Below are 17,473 nucleotides of genomic sequence, written 5' to 3'. Positions count from 1 at the left end.
TAGCAAACCCAGGTCTGTTTTATTAACATTAAACTAAAGGCATGAGGAAAGACGCACACTGTGGAAAAAGAGAAATGCATTTTCTTCTTACGTATTACGTGCTGTACGTTCACTATGGTTTCACTATGGCAAGACAACTTGTGAATGACCAGTGTACATTAATGCCATTCCGAACAAATCCTGCATTTCATTCCAAATGTTATCATCCTCAATAAGTTATGCAACTGTTGTAAGCTGCTGTGTAAGTTCAGTAATTTCACTGTGATCGAGAAATATGCAACTTCAGGCCCTCTGTTATTCATTTATATTGAGATTTTGGAGGAAGACGGCTAAAGCCTTGATCTTAATTTCTGTATCTTAGAAAATGTGTGTATTACTGTGTTATGCGTCCATAACATTTCACTTAAATATTCAACTGTGGAAATTAAATATTTGAATAACTACATTAATGGTTTATCACATTGGAAGATATTCAACTCAATGTTAAAGTGCTATGTTTTTAAATTGAGAAAATAAGCGCTTATAAATCATTTAATATTTATATGTCCAGGTCTATTTAAATAATAAGAAGCAACAAATATGATGAATTCAAATACCTGAACAGTCTCTAATTTCTCAAGGCTGTTTCCTCTGCTTCTCTTTGTTTGCTTCTCTTTGAGATGCATTAAGGGCTAATTAACTAGTGTTACTTTATACTAGCCATTATGATTTATATATTTTTTTTTCTTAAACATTTGTCCTCTTTATTTTTGTACACATTTCCCCAGCAATGTGCTTGCTTATGCTGAAGCATGGGTAACAAGCCAAAACCAAGCATGACATAAAATCTATATAATTTATATGTGTGTTTTAAAGACCATGTACTTGATTGAAATGCCTTGTCTTTATGCATATATTACGTTTCATTCATCTGGAACCCATGGGATCTTGCTTAGTACTTAATAGGATAACATATGTACTTGAAGCTATTTGAACAGAACAGATATATTTGGATACAATGAACAAAATGGTTCTGTTAATATGTCTTTGTCAAAATAAAAGAAAACAAAGAAAGGCTATGTCTATGTTTATCCGTATTTTTTTTTCTGATTGACATGCATCTGGTCTGTTTCCTATGTTGGACCAATAAAATACCTCCATTGACACACATCATATGCAACAATATCAAAAGACTTTATTCAAAATATATTTTGATAAATGGATATTGTAACATGTCATATTGGCACTTTTATTATTTTATAATTTATTTTTATATTTTTAGAATAGTGATGCTGCCTTAATATAAGGTTTTACATTTCCATTAATTAAAGTAATTCTCAGACTGAACTTGATGCTCAACACTATTGAAACAAACTTGAATGATTTTTTTGATGGAAAACATAAAGAACATTTGTTTTCGACTTTCAGAAAGGCTTCAGAACAGCACAATACATAAAACCTTTTTTTTTAATGAATGAACTGTGGATCTCTATCGTGTGGCCGCAGGAATTGGGTTCCATTAGCTGCACGATGAGGTTCGGTGTGACACTGCAGTGACGCAGCGTGCGGTACCTCGCCACTCTCTCTCTCTCGCTCTCCCCCCCTCTCCATCCGCCCATAATGTACGTTTACGGCGACTGAATGCCACGCTCGTGTGGTTCCTCCTGTACGATGAAAATGTCATAAAAAAGGACGCCTCGAGCCGCGAGGGTAAGTGTGCGGCTTTATTCGGGCGTCCCGCGCCGCCGTGACGTTTTATTCCGGTTACTGTGGTTCACAGCGAAAGGTGATGCGGGCTGATGGCGGACGGTGCCCACATCCAGCTAGCGAGAAAGGCTAACTTGAAAATGCTAGCTAAATGCCATGTTATGTAAATGTTTCTGTGTGGCGGCTTTTGAATAACGGGATACACATGACATTAGGAAAGAGCGCATACACATACGGCTCAATGTGTGTTTTGTGTATTATCGTTTATAGTTGGCCAGGGATGTGCTGTCATTACGCTCTTTAGCATTTTGCTAAGTTCACTTAGCAGCCTGTAGTACTGACCGCTGCGGCGGGACTAACCTGAGGTTGCCAGGTGAGCGATTTGTACGCCATTTATGTCTGTAATTGAAACACAACTGAGGCTTAAATAAAAAAAAAAAAAAGAACTCAGGCTGCGTGAAAATCCGCACCAGGAGCAAATTACATTTCGTTTTAAATCGTAGCTGTTATAATTAAATCGATTGTGTTACACTGATCATTAGTTGATTATTAACTGTTTGGGCTGGAAAAAACGCTGTTGTATGTAGGCTGTGGCCTAGGCCTACCTGCCGGTGTACATGCCAGTTTGCAGTTTTAACATGCATATTGTCACACTGTTTTGAAAACACGCTTTGATTGTCATATTTTGGAGACTCCAGAGAGGCAGCAACTAAATACAGTGTCTCACAAAAGTTATTACACCCATTACACTTTTGTAAATATATTTCCTTGGGGGACAAATTTAGGCTTTATAGAGTGATTGATTTAGAGAAAATTTCGAGGTATTGTGATATATGTTGTGTATCATGATTTAACATTTTCCCAACCCTTGGGGCAGTAAGGAAACGGGCCTGTGATCAGAAGGTTAGAGTCCCAAACTGCCAAGGTGCCACTGAGCAAAGCACCGTCCCCACACACTGCTCCCACTGCTCACTAAGGGTGATTGTTAAAAGCAGAGGACACATTTCGTTGTGTGAGCTGTGTGTTATGCTGCTGTCACGATGATAATCACTTTCACCCTAACTGTGTGTTTAAATATTTTAGGGGCAGAATTTACAGCATATTTACATTTGTTATAGAAGCTGTACACTGACTACATTGTGTTACATTGTATCTTCAGTGTTCTAACAGATTTAATAACAATTCACAAAACATGGGTGAACTCACATTTATGAGATACCGTACATAAATACTCTCAATTTGTACATCATAAATAAATTGTGTTACTATGTGTATTATAGAGTCACGTAGAGATTAATTTACAACAGAACTAAGGTTTGCTACTTTAATCCCATTATTTGGGGTGCATTCACCAATCAACCCTTTTGAGATTATTAACTATTGTCCCTCAGGGAAGAGGAAAATGGGTGGCCATGATGAGGAGATGTCAAACCATCTCGTCAATAAGCAGCGGGGGGCAGAGGAGCTAAATGAAAACAACCAGTGGAGTAACCAGGAGCCCACTGGCAACAGTGCTAAATGGGTCAAGGAGGACCAGAACCAGCAGCGCAAAGTGGCTGAGAAGCAGCAGGACCCCAACCACAATGACAATATCCACTGGAACCAAGACGACTGCCCAAACCAGAATAACCAAGATGACCAGCAGGACAACGAGGGACAAATCACATCTTCCAAGGTTCTGCGATCCTTGCGCTTGAGCCTTGAAGTTGAGACCAAGAACATCTTAAACGAGCCACTGATCATTGAAGCCCTGGATCCAGAAGAGAAAAAAGAGAATGAAAATGACAAAGAGGAGTGCAAATTGGACCAGGAGGAAGAGAAAGAGACTTTACTGCCAAGCCAGGGAGAGAAAAATGTGTCACCAACTATCGTGGAGCCACCGAGGGAAGGGGGTGGGAAAGATACTTGCCAGCTGTTTTCAAATATGAATAGGACACCTAGCAAGGAAGACTGCAGTTGGACGACAATGTCACAAGACAACAGCAGTGACAAATCTCCAAATGGCAATGGTGGTATGACTTCATTTTCTTATCATTTTCTTCAATGTTACTATGTTCAGATTATCTTTATCTTTTCAGATTAATGCTTTATCCTTAAACCTTCCTCACATTTTTTTTTTTTTTTTTTATTCGTGCAGAATCTATTTGGGACTCCAATGCATTTGAGACTGACAGTGACTTACCTCCGGGATGGATGCGGGTGCGGGACACATCTGGGACCTACTACTGGCATATCCCCACAGGAACCACTCAGTGGGACCCTCCTCTGCCCCTAGACAAGGTGGACGAGTCAACCATGTCTTCCAGTATGTCTTTAGAGACGACCCCGTGTGAGGAGCAAGAGGTGTGGGACAGTTTTTTCTAGATTTTTTTTATTTCACCAAATTACTCTTATAATATTAACCTAAATAGAATTGCAGAAAAAAGCAGAAAAATTGTCAAGTGTAAGGTACATGTGTATCACCTACGTGGAGAAGACATGGTGCCAGGGTGTACCGTTTGGTCAAGTCAGTTTGATGCCTTGGTTAGTGTTCTGCTGGGAAATCTTGGGCCCTTCATGGAAGCAATATTCTCTGATGGCCGTGCCCACTTTCAGCAGGATAATGTGCCTTTCCACTAGGGGTGTTGAAATTAATCGTATAATCGATGCAGACGTGGGCTATATTGCATCGTAGGGGTGTTAAAATGAATCGTATAATCGATGCATCGAGATGCAGATGTGGACGATTCTGCATCGATGCAGTGCAGAACATAATCAATAATATCATGATGACGTGGAATTCAATTTCAGCCTGATCTGGGAACAGCGCCACTCCGGGTAGGAGTTTTACGCTGCACGTATTTTCACGTGACCAATTTGGACATTACACGTACCAAATATTACTGCTTTTATGTAATACAAAATGAAATAATACAAGGACCTCGGTTCCTCTGCTTGGTGGAGATGTCGATCTGCATCAGGATCGGGGCAGACGATTAACTCCGCCCACAACATAGTGCCGTGTGCATTTAAAGGAGAACTACCAGTATATATAACTGTTACAAGGTGAGTGCGGACGTAACAAGTTTTTCTGTTTTGGAGCAAATCAGAGCGTCCACACAGGCGCAAGAGACCTTAACTCTGGTATTTGGAAACATCATGTGACCATGTAGAAAATGGCTGGGATGCATCGCGATGCATCGATATCGAGGCACTGCTAATCGTAATCGAATCGAATCGTGAGACCAGTGAAGGTTCACACCTCTACTTTCCACAAGAATTGTTCAAATGATTGTACACATCTGCTGGACATACCAGTCTGATCCAAGTAGGCGATACCTGACAACTCACAGAACTTGATCTGGTACGGACAGCTCAGTAACTGATACCACAGCATCCTTTCAGGGAGTTTAGTGGAGTTCTTGCCTTGATGGTTTAGGGCTGTTCAGGGGATATACTCAATATTAAGCTCATAATTATATGCCTGGTCTGAGAAAATTTGGGCTATTTATTTTCCAGATTACCTGGGGAAACTCAACTCGTCCAAATATTTTTGATGAAGATGAAACTTGCAAGGTAAAAATATAAAAATAATTTTATATGTGACCTCTGGTCAATTGACATTTTTGTCTTAATTTTAATGGTAATAGTCTATGCTTGTGTTATTGCAAATTAGTTTAGACTGCCCCTAATCATAGAAATGTTTTATATGAATTTGTGAATATTTAATATTTTACAGAAATGTTAATTCTGTAAAATTAATCCATGTTGCATGTTTGTGGCTACAGGAAGAAGAGGTCACTTCTGATGAAAGCCTGAAAGAGTTTGAAGGAGCAACTCTACGCTATGCATCTATCAACTTGAGGCAAGAATATGATTCCTGTTTGATATTCTCTGACTGTATACATTTGACCAGAACCTTTGCTGACTGTTGGAATAAACCTTTCATCATGTTTTGTTGCCTCTCCTATAGTACCTGCTCTAAATCGGAGGAAGATGAGAAACCTGGAAACTTCTGCACTAATCTGGAGGCAAAGGTATAATTGAAAACACTATTTGGTGTTGATAAAGACTTCCTTTTTGCAAGTTTCAACATGCACAAACAATTGACTGATTCCTGACCCATGCATGTGTGTGTCTGCTTTAGTGCTTTGCTGTGCGCTCCTTGGGCTGGGTGGAGATGTCTGAAGAGGACATGGCCCCGGGAAGGAGCAGCTTTGCGGTTAACAACTGCATACGACAACTGTCATACCACAAGCACAACCTGCATGACACAGCTGGGATCTGGGGAGAGGTGAGTCTGGAACAGGTTGCAGTGGTTAGAAAAGGCAGTGGGGTTTATTTGGGGACACCATCTCCTGTTGGCTGGAATGGTGGGTGCAGGTTTCTACTTGTGTTTGAAGTTGCTTAGTTATGCGTCCCTTGCTTAAGCATGTTGGAATCGTTTATGTAGACCACACTTTGTAGATTAGACTGGTTTTTGATTATTTGAAGCCATTTGCAATATAATAGGGTGGTAGTAGCTTAGTGGGTAACACACTCGCTTATGAACCAGAAGACCCAGGTTCAAATCCCGCTTACTACCATTGTGTCCCTGAGCAAGACACTTAACCCTAGGTAGCTCCAGGGGGGGACTGTCCCTGTAACTACTGATTGTCACTCTGGATAAGGGCGTCTGATAAATGCTGTAAATGTAAATATAAAGATACCAGTGAGTGCAAATGTGGATTAAATCACTTCAAGTTCCTGTAGAATCCAGCCATTCCAGAACTGAAACCTCACAAAATAACCAGAATATTTTCTTTGGATGCAGACAGTCTTGTGAGATTGAAGTGTTGTGTTTGTCCAGGGTAAGGACATGCTGATGGTGCTGGAGAATGAGCACATGAACCTCATCGACCCCCTGGGCCAGACTCTCCTGCACACACAGCCCATTGTCAGCATCCGTGTGTGGGGTGTGGGACGTGACAATGGCAGGTCAGTCTCCAGACATACAGTTCTGTTCTTTTTCTTTCAGATTTATTTAAACTTTTTTTTTTTTTTTTTTTAAGAATGTTGCCCAAATGTATAATTAAATTTAGAATTGTAAACATTTTTACATGTACGGTACCTCATTGTCATCGTTCCAAAGAAATAATAGTTTATTTAGTTTCATCTTGTTTTGGTAAAAATGTAAAAAGTTATATATAATAATTTAAGAATGAAATCATTATCATTTATAATTTTACCACAAAAAACCTACTAGGAAGCATGCTACAGAGCAAAACAGAGTTTAAATTTAGAAAGTAATTTTCATATGCCACGGGGCACGTTTCCCTCCTCTGCAGCTGCCTGAGGGAGCAGTTTCCTTCTGAGTTCTTCTGTGCCCATTAAAAGTAAAGCACACGGAGCAGCATGAGTCACCATGACTCATAGCGGCGGCCCCACATACACACATACAAGTACACACACATTCCGTGCCTGGCACCCTGACAAAATCTCCAACAGTTTTCTCATACTGCCTCCCAGTGGCTAGAAATAAAGTTGCTTTGAGGTAATAAAACCATAAATAATAAATTAATATAAAAACCAATCATAAGAAATATGAGATAAACAATATATTAGGTTTGTGTTTAGATCTGAGTTTTATTCATTGCATTTCTTTACTAAACTATTAATTACCTTTTTTTTCTAACCTGCTGCCATGTGCTGTCATATTCAGAGAAAGGTACAGTATTCTTGCCCTTACTCTTTATTATTTTGTCTGTCATACAGTTTATAAGATAATTAATATTGATTCTGGATGTCTGTGTAATGCTTTTTTATGTATATAAACAATGTAAATGCAGGAAATGAAAAAAATCATTGTTATTTTTTACTATCAGGGACTTTGCTTATGTTGCACGAGACGACCTGACCCAGGTTCTTAAATGCCATGTGTTTCGATGTGACACCCCTGCCAAGAACATTGCCACTAGCCTGCATGAGATGTGCTCCAAGGTGAGTCAAATAAAGCAGAAGCAGGATGGTCGTGTTTTTTTTTGCTGGATTGGAGAGCTTGTGAAAGAAAAGAAATGTCATGTAATTTTTTTTTCTGATACATTTTTGTGAAGCTGTCTTGTTCTTTTTTGTGCAGATAATGGCAGAAAGAAAATCAACAAAGCCCTGTCTTAACAGACTAAACTCCAACCCCTCCAAACTTGGTGCAATATCTGTTCAAGGTAAATATAAATAGTTGCTTATATAAATTAGGCAAATGTATAATGTTTAGTGTCCGTTATTCGCTTTGTATTGCAGTTCATTTTTAAAGGTAATAGTTGACTACGGACTGCACTAGACTGGGCCAGACGTAGAGAGTTTAATTAACTTTAGCCAGGATCTGCTAGACCTACTCCTGATCTGCTGAGGCAGTGATTTGCGATTATGCTCACTAAAACAACTAATATCGCAATTGTCCATGAAACACTGAGCCAAAATTTATCCTTGTGTCCTGGCACTCTTCAATAACTACAGGAAATACTGCAGTCATTGCTGATGAAAGTTATTGAGTCTGAAGGGATTTGGTTGCTCTTCACATTGTATGGCACTGCAGGGCTATGTGACATTTTAAAGGTTCTTCCTAAAGGTTGTATCCAAGGATGACTAAAGTCCACATTAGTACGGTTTCAGTGTGATATAATGCTGTGCAAGATATATATGTCGTGATTATGTGCCTTGAATTAGCTTTCTTCATACCATTCCAGAATTCCCTGTGCCAAAAAATGAGCTAGTTCAACGTTTCCATGTGAACTACCTTGGGAATGTGCCTGTTACCAAGCCGATAGGTAAGGAGCTGTTTGGTAATGGAATCCTTTAATGTATTTTGATAATCTACTGCCTCGAAACTGGGGATCTGAGAATTGTTATGGTTATTGACATTAAAGTGATGGAATTTGTGAACACCCAGGTATGGACACCATCAATGAGGCCCTGCAGACTGCACTTGACAGCAAAGAGAAGCACGAGTGGGTGGCCGTGTCAGTCAATGTAGCCCCAGCAACTCTAACTATTTTCAAACGAGAGGTCAGGCTTCTGCACCATTTGTGTGTTGAGTGTTGTCCTTAAGAAGTAGTTTTGATGGGAGCATACATGTCTCAAAGCCATTCATATTGTGCTTGCTCAAAAAAAATTACTTATCAATCTTCCAATTAAATTAAGGCAGTTGACATTAACTCATAACTCCCATTTTAATAAGAAATAGCCCCGAAGTGTCTTTTAGTTGGTATTGCATTTATGTTAAAAGTAGATCATTTGTTGATTAATAAGAAGAGTCTTGCAATTGAGTGTTGAAGCACCGTACACATATCATATGTAATGATTTCCTCTTTGCAGACTGAGGAGGTGCTGTCTGAGTGCCGCGTGCGCTTCCTGTCCTTCATGGGTGTGGGGAAGGACGTCCACACCTTTGCCTTCATCATGGCTGAAGGCCCGGGTGACTTCATCTGCCACATGTTCTGGTGTCAGCCCAATGCTGCCAGTCTGAGCGAGGCCGTCCAGGCTGCCTGCATGGTGAGTGTCACACAGTGATGCACGTCTTAGGAGACCTGGCTGTTGTCTTGTCTTATCTTGTCCTCGTTGTCACCTTGTGTAAAAATGCAGAAAGATTGCAAGAGAAAAAACACTGAAAGCCAGAATTTGCTAGTTAATTGGCAGTCATTTTTATAAAATATTTTTGTGGTTATTTGTGTTTGTGTTAGAGATGTGATGTGTGTATTTGACTACCTGTGATCTGTCCTCAGCTCCGTTATCAGAAGTGTCTGGACGCCAGGCCTTCAACGTTGAGCTCCTGCCTTCCCACTCCTCCAGCTGACTCGGTGGCCCGGCGCGTCCGCAAAGGAGTGCAGAGCCTCCTGGGCAGCTTCATGCCCTACAAATCCAGCTCTCTGTCTCCCTGAGGAGACAACACCCCTCATCACATACACACACACACCAAGCAACAGCCCACTCAGTTCGTTTGGTGAACCGAGATTAATTTTTTTACGTTTCATTTCACTGGTCAGCTGTAGTTCTCACAGAATTGAATACTTGCAGTTGACTATGTATTGACTTCAAAAGATTCATGACATGTGGATGTTTACATGATTTTGATGCTACATAAGACAGTTTGTGGCATCTTGCTGCATTCTTCCGTTAACTTTTTTTTTTTCTTTTGGCTGTTTTTTTAACACTAACATTCAACTTGTGTTCAGAGAAGAATTGTAGTATGCACTTATAGTAGAGATGGAGATGTAGGGCCCCCCACTATACAATGAAATGTATAACACTTTAGATTTAAAGAAGTGTAACCTTGTTTGCAGGTATCGGTTGATAGCATTATGATAACTCAACTTAGGATGTAGTGTTTTGTGGTGTTAGAAAAGCAAAACATTGTTTGTACCTTGTATGCACTTGTCTTAAATCAGTCTGTATGTATTTAGTGTAATGCTTGTTGTTTATTGAATAATGCACAATGCGGCTAGTTGTATCAACATGGCAAATGTCAGATCTTCCTGACCTGCAGCAATATTGTTGAGCAATATTCAATTAAACACTGGCCATTCATTTCAAATGTAAACCAACAGAACACAGTGCTGAAAACAATTTTCCCCCAGAGCACTGTCCAATCAGATTGCTTATATGTATGTGCCTCCAAACCCTTCAGTTGTTGATGGCAGTACAATGATGTGTTTCCTCTGATCTTGGGTTAATGCACAGTTATAATGCATGTACTGTCATTTCAATTAAGTTCCCAGTTATCAGGGTGCCATACCTCATGTTATTGTACACAAGTCAGGTTTACACTTGAGTTAGAATAGTGAATAGGAAACTATCTATAACTTTCAATTGTCACACAAACAACCACCACTATGACTGACATTGACAAATCGGCACTGTTTACACAGGGGGCAATTTCATTTGTAATAAGAATATAATTTATCAATGATTGTCTGCTGCTGTCAATACTGCAGTCAAACACACACCAAGTGAGGATATTAACAGTCCTACACTGAGGGTGTTAATAACTTTGATTAATAACTTTGCTGCCTTGAAGTAAAGTCTCAGAGACTGTGGGCATACCACTAGAGGGAGCCAGAGTACCGCCATTTGAGAACAAAGGCTCTAGGCAAATGTCTTAATGTTTAAATCAAGCGTGAACTGATCTAGGTTATTCAGCACTGTATCCTAGTACAGTCACATGATATAACTACTCACATGTAGTCTTGTTGTTATGGTTGTGCGTTTTGATTAGTCATAGCATGTTACCAGGCAACTCCTAACATTCCTAAGACCTTACCAGCATCTCATTGATAGAATTGGTGTCCAGTTGGTTCTAGATTTGGTCTTATGTACAACCAATTGAGCCTTAGCAACTGATCTTCCGTGAGTCTTCTCAGTGCAGCCGTTGCAATGTGGACATAATTTCAAAGTCATTTGTGAAGTGGCGCTTTATATATGTGTATAATTGTGGGGAAGTTAGACTCACTACTCATCTGCAATAATCTGCCTTCCTAGTTAGCACTGATTGCGAGAAGAACCCTAGGTTTACCTAATACATAATCATTCCGTAAACACATTACCCAGCATTTCCATCAAATTAGCACTGCATGTCAACCACACCTCATTATTATCACTGACTGTTCCAGACACTGCATGTTTGAAGAAGCGAAAAAGTAAGTGCTCAGCACTACATTAAAACCAGTTGCCAGCATTTAGGATCTTTTCGAGCGTCTTCATGTCATTGTTTGGGCCTGAAGTGTTTATGTGTTTAGTTTGTGAGTGTGTAGGGCATGTCATGCTGATCTCAATGTCTGTATAGATGTGAACGTGCAGTAGGTTAGATCTTGCCTTTCCTTAAACTAACAGCATGTTGGTGTCCTCAGTACCTTCCCAAACCAACCACCCCTGTACAGTGATCTTGCACAGCAGTTACCTTAAATGTTTATTTACATTTTTTTAACTCGTCTCAGAAAATGTGTGTTTTTGTATCCTTTGAACACAGTAATAGTGTACACTGCATAGATGTTGCACATTGCCTCTTCGTAGGTAAGATACTGTTCACCAGAGAATATAAGGCAGGAATATAAATGTTTATTATCAATTCTTTATATTGTTTACTTATTTATTTTCTTTACAGTACCCACTGTATGTTGCAGTTAGTTTATATAGTTATATGTGATGATAATATATAAGGTGGATTTAAGATCAACTCCAGAATCCCTACTAACCAATCAATCAAGCAGTACTGTTGGCTGTAATAATGCATTTTTTTGACTTGTTAGAACTGGAAATAATTCTCACAACTCTTTTCCCCTTAATGTAAATAATTTTAACTAATGACACAAGAAGGGTGGAAATTGATTATTTAAAAAACTGTGTAAATGTGGTGTAAAACATGTATATAAAAGTCACTGCACAATAATAAATGTGAAAAAAATCTTGTATTTGCTGGATGCTTGTTAATGAGGCCTGTCATGGATTAATTAAATATGTTTAGGCAACCCGAACTCATGTGAAACAGGAAGATTGCATTCAAAAGGGCAGCGCTGGATTTGATGGACCCCCAAATGACTGGTGCCAGGGTGGTTTAAGTGGACTCCTCTCAACTTAAATTTATTTCCAACTCCAGTGTCTGGGAGTTTCATTCAGTTTTATAAAAGTACGTCACATTGCAAGAAGAGTGGGTGGTAGTAGCCTAGTGGGTAACACACTAGGCCTATGAACCAGAAGACCCAGGTTCAAATCCCCCTTACTACAGTCCAGGGGGACTGTCCCTGTTACTACTGATTGTATGTCACTCTGGATAAGGGGATAAGGGCGTCTGATAAACACTGTAAATGTAAATGTAAGAGCACAAGCTCACTACAAGAACATCATTTTATTTGAAAAACAGAAAAGGCTCAAGGGCAAATACCGACCATAAGGAAGGTTACCAATGTGGCAGGATAGGTAGAACAGACACCACAGATATCGCCTGTGCCAGTTATAGTGGCGGAGGAGTGGTTATCCTGTCTTTTCTGAGACAAAAAAAAAACCATTTGCTTCATGGCCGAACACAGACTTACAAAACAAAACATCATGTAGGTGATGCAAGAAAGGAAAATGGAGCAAAAGCAACGTAAAATAGTGGTCGTAGTCAACCAAAACTAAAAAGTAGGGTTAAAGATCGACTATCAGGACAGTTGTGCCACCTGATGTACCAGTGGCACCGTGGCATCACATGCGCTCACAGATTCATTAAAAATGTGAATTTTTACATACATACAAAATAATAATAAAAAACAAAAGATCACTTATATTCAAAATTAATTTATTTACAGTTATTTCAACATTTTCTATGTATTGAGTTTTATATCCAATGGTGGCGCCATCTGCTGGATCGCTTCAGATTTGCTCTTGTCACCAGAAATAAGCATCTTCGTCGTGGGGCAGCGAAAGTGATGGTGGTAACATGTTCACCAGATCCTGTAAATCCCCTTGTAGCTGCTGCAGGGAATCTTCGTTCTGGTGCGATGGTGGTATGTTCACCAGGACCTGTAAATCCCACTGCGGCTGCTGTAAGGCATCTTCGTTGTAGAGCAGTGATGGAGATGGTGGTATGTTCACCAGCTCCTGTAAATCCCCATGTAGCTGCTGTAGGATATCTTCGTTGTAGAGCAGTGATGGAGATGGTGGTATGTTCACCAGATCCTGTAAATCCCCTTGTAGCTGCTGTAGGGAATCTTCGTTGTGGTCCGGTGGTGGTATGTTCACCAGGACCTGTAAATCCCCTTGTAGCTGCTGTAGGATATCTTCGTTGTAGAGCAGTGATGGAGATGGTGGTATGTTCACCAGATCCTGTAAATCCCACTGCGGCTGGTGCAAGGCATCTTCGTTGTAGAGCAGTGGTAGTGGTGATGGTGGTATGTTCACCAGATCCTGTAAATCCCACTGCGGCTGGTGCAAGGCATCTTCGTTGTAGAGCAGTGGTAGTGGTGATGGTGGTATGTTCACCAGATCCTGTAAATCCCACTGCGGCTGGTGCAAGGCATCTTCGTTGTAGAGCAGTGGTAGTGGTGATGGTGGTATGTTCACCAGATCCTGTAAATCCCACTGCGGCTGGTGCAAGGCATCTTCGTTGTAGAGCAGTGGTAGTGGTGATGGTGGTATGAGAGTCACCAGAGTCTGGAAATCGTCTTTGTTGTGGTACGCGGGTGGTGGTATGTTTTCTTGATTCTGTTTATGACACTGCTGCTCTTGGTCCTGTTCAGCGAAGAATTGCGCGTATAAATTCATGTGGAACTCTATCTCTGAATCTACTGAACAGCTCTCCTGATGCTCCATGGAGCTCGATGGCTGCTCTGAAGCGTGGATCTTCATGTGCAGCTTCTTTTTTTCTCTGTGTCTTTTCTCGTGCATTTTCAGGCTGGATTGGTGTGCAAATGTCTTATCACATTCAGCACACTGGTATGGCTTTTTGCCAGTATGCAGCCTCTCGTGATTTTGCAGAGTAGTTTTATGTGTAAAGCTCTTTCCACACATGTTGCACTTGTGGGACTTCTCTCCACTGTGGATTTTGAGGTGGGTCTTGAGATTAGAGCTTTGTGAAAATAGTTTACCACAAATCTCACACTTATGTGGCTGTTGACCGGTGTGTACTAGCTGGTGTCTTTTAAGATTTGCGCTTTGTGAAAAGCCCCTCCCACATCCGGTGCAGCGATACGGCTTCTCCCCGGTGTGGGCTCTGATGTGGATGTTAAGTGAGGGCATTGTAAGAAACCTTTTACCACACTGGTTGCACTGGTGTGCTTTCCCATGTTCTGGGAGGTGTGTGGAGGTGCTACCATTGTGCTGAGTGATGTTCCCATGGGGGGCGGCCTTCACTGGCCTGGCTTGTCTGTCTGGATGCATTTCAGTCTTTCCAATAGCTGTAAACAGCACTCCTGAAGAATCGTTTCTGAGGCCTCTTGTAAAGTTGGCTTCTTAAATAGAGACATGTATGATGATGTCATCGCATAAACATCCAACCAGCATTTTACAATCTTTGTTATTGACCAATAAGAACAAAATGAATATATAACAATGTCATGACATAATGAGCCAATCAGCAAGCTGCATTTAAGAACCTTTGTTAGTTGACCAATAAGAACAAAGCAATATATGGCAATATCATGATGTAACAAGACAACCAGCAGGCTGTTGAATTAAAAACAGTATACATAAATCTGTTGTATTTTATGAAGATTAATATTCTAAACATAGTGCAATATAGTGTTGCAGAAGACCTAGGTATACATATTATTTAAAAGGGAGTGTGTTAACAGGTGTCATGAAAAGGGGTTAATTTATTTGCTGCATATCTGTGAGCTACTTGTTGAGCCTTGGTTGATTGATAGTACCTGGGCAACTTGCGAACCGATGCTTCATTCTTGCTGAGGCTGACGAGGGGGAAGCTTTGTGTTCTCGAGGTTATTTAACTATTTTCCCATTTTCGTCTGTTATGGCTTGAGTCCGTTCACCCTTGCAACATAAGTGTTTTATTGTAAAGTTGTGCATTTTCGAGACACTTAGGATTCTAAGTGCCTTGTGATATTACTGTCTGTTGCTTATTGCTACGGAGCTAAGCTGCTAGCGGGGAAACTCGTGACTAGCATGAAAGAATGACGTCTGAAAGTTGAGTCATGGCAACTGGACTTTCTTTCTTCAATGTCGAGACGTTTCATTCTGCATGCACAGAACTTTGTCAATCTGAGGGAAGTTGGCTTGTGAAAGAACGATCTGTTGATTAGCATTAGCTTCATAAATGATGCATGTTTTTGTTCAGTGAATCACCCATGTACAATGTAAGATTCATGTCTGGTTCTTGCTGTGACTTTTGAATGTTTGAGTTTTTATCTGTAAGTTGTATACAGGGAGTGCAGAATTATTAGGCAAGTTGTATTTTTGAGGAATAATTTTATTATTGAACAACCATGTTCTCAATGAACCAAAAAAACTCATTAATATCAAAGCTGAATGTTTTTGGAAGTAGTTTTTAGTTTGTTTTTATTTTTAGCTATTTTAGGGGGATATCTGTGTGTGCATAATTATTAGGCAACTTAACAAAAAACATATATACCAATTTCAATTATTTATTTTTACCAGTGAAACCAATATAACATCTCCACATTCACAAATATACATTTCTGACATTCAAAAACAAAACAAATCAGCGACCAATATAGCCACCTTTCTTTGCAAGGACACTCAAAAGCCTGCCATCCATGGATTCTGTCAGTGTTTTGATCTGTTCACCATCAACATTGCGTGCAGCAGCAACCACAGCCTCCCCAGACACTGTTCAGAGAGGTGTACTGTTTTCCCTCCTTGTAAATCTCACATTTGATGATGGAAAACTGGCAGTAGGACTGGGAGTTGAGCTTGACTCCAACCTCAACCCGAAAAGGCCCCACAAGCTCATCTTTGATGATACCAGCCCAAACCAGTACTCCACCTCCACCTTGCTGGCGTCTGAGTCGGACTGGAGCTCTCTGCCCTTTACCAATCCAGCCACGGGCCCATCAAGACTCACTCTCATTTCATCGGTCCATAAAACCTTAGAAAAATCAGTCTTGAGATATTTCTTGGCCCAGTCTTGACGTCTCAGCTTGTGTGTCTTGTGTCTTGGCCATGTCTCTGAGTATTGCACACCTTGTGCTTTTGAGCACTCCAGTGATGTTGCAGCTCTGAAATATGGCCAAACTGGTGGCAAGTGGCATCTTGGCAGCTGCACGCTTGACTTTTCACAGTTCATGGGCAGTTATTTTGCACCTTGTTTTTTTCCCACATGCTTCTTGCGACCCTGTTGACTATTTTGAATGAAACGCTTGATTGTTCGATTTTAAGAGTGCTGCATCCCTCTGCAAGATATCTCACTATTTTTGACTTTTCTGAGCCTGTCAAGTCCTTCTTTTGACCCATTTTGCCAAAGGAAAGGAAGTTGCCTAATAATTATGCACACCTGATAAAGGGTGTTGATGTCATTAGACCACACCCCTTCTCATTACAGAGATGCACATCACCTAATATGCTTAATTGGTAGTAGGCTTTCGAGCCTATACAGCTTGGAGTAAGACAACATGCATGAAGAGGATGATGTGGACAAAATACTCCAAAATATGTACAGATGTATGTTTCTGCAAATGTGTAGTGAATTTACAATGTTTTATATCTTTGTGTATATACTTATGTGTCATTGGAAGCAAGGTGTATTAAAACTCGCCTTCATATGTGCAACCTTTAAAATAATAAAATATATTGTTCCTGATGCTGACGATGTATAAGCATTGTGTCAGCGAGGTTATTTCATTAATTCCTCTTTTCAACATGTGGCCTTAAGCAATTTCATAAGATTTCAAGAACTGAAATCAAGCGTGCTTAAACCACAACTGTATATAAAAAATAATAATGAAAACAAAAGGTCACTTATATTCAAACTTAATTTATTTACAGTTATTTCAACATTTTCTGTTTAATGTATTTTAGAGCCGATGGAGGTGTCGTCTACTGGATTGCTTCAGATTTGCTCTGGTCACCAGATATAGGTATCTTCATCTGAGTGAAGTCATGGTGTTACAAGCCAATCAACAAGCTGTATTTAAGAATCTTTGTTATTGTCAAAAAAGAACAATGTCATGACGTAATGAGCCAATCAGTAAGCAGCATTTTAGAACTTTTGTTAGTTGACCAATAATAACTAAAGTAATATATACAATGTTATGACGAAACCAGCCAAAAACATTATTCTAAACATAGTTCAACATAGTGCTGCAGACTCTGAATTATCTTAGCCTTC

At 40.0% G+C, this 17,473-nt stretch overlaps 1 protein-coding gene across 1 annotated transcript; it reads left to right on the top strand.

Annotated features, from left to right (window-relative positions):
• The first annotated feature begins 1,562 nt into the window (after positions 1–1,562).
• Positions 1,563–11,761, top strand: LOC114769568 (amyloid-beta A4 precursor protein-binding family B member 1-like). Its single transcript, XM_028962705.1, has 15 exons — positions 1,563–1,689; positions 3,078–3,698; positions 3,824–4,029; positions 5,185–5,241; positions 5,454–5,530; positions 5,639–5,702; positions 5,813–5,959; positions 6,515–6,642; positions 7,367–7,372; positions 7,530–7,644; positions 7,781–7,865; positions 8,388–8,468; positions 8,591–8,706; positions 9,016–9,192; positions 9,423–11,761. The coding sequence occupies exons 2-15, from the start codon at positions 3,089–3,091 to the stop codon at positions 9,576–9,578; spliced, it is 2,025 nt and encodes a 674-aa protein (XP_028818538.1). The 5' UTR covers positions 1,563–1,689; positions 3,078–3,088; the 3' UTR covers positions 9,579–11,761.
• Positions 11,762–17,473: the final 5,712 nt, after the last annotated feature.

The sequence above is a fragment of the Denticeps clupeoides genome, chromosome 19, assembly GCF_900700375.1.
Source record: "Denticeps clupeoides chromosome 19, fDenClu1.1, whole genome shotgun sequence".
NCBI lineage: Eukaryota > Metazoa > Chordata > Actinopteri > Clupeiformes > Denticipitidae > Denticeps > Denticeps clupeoides.
This window is presented reverse-complemented; position numbering and strand designations above follow the sequence as displayed.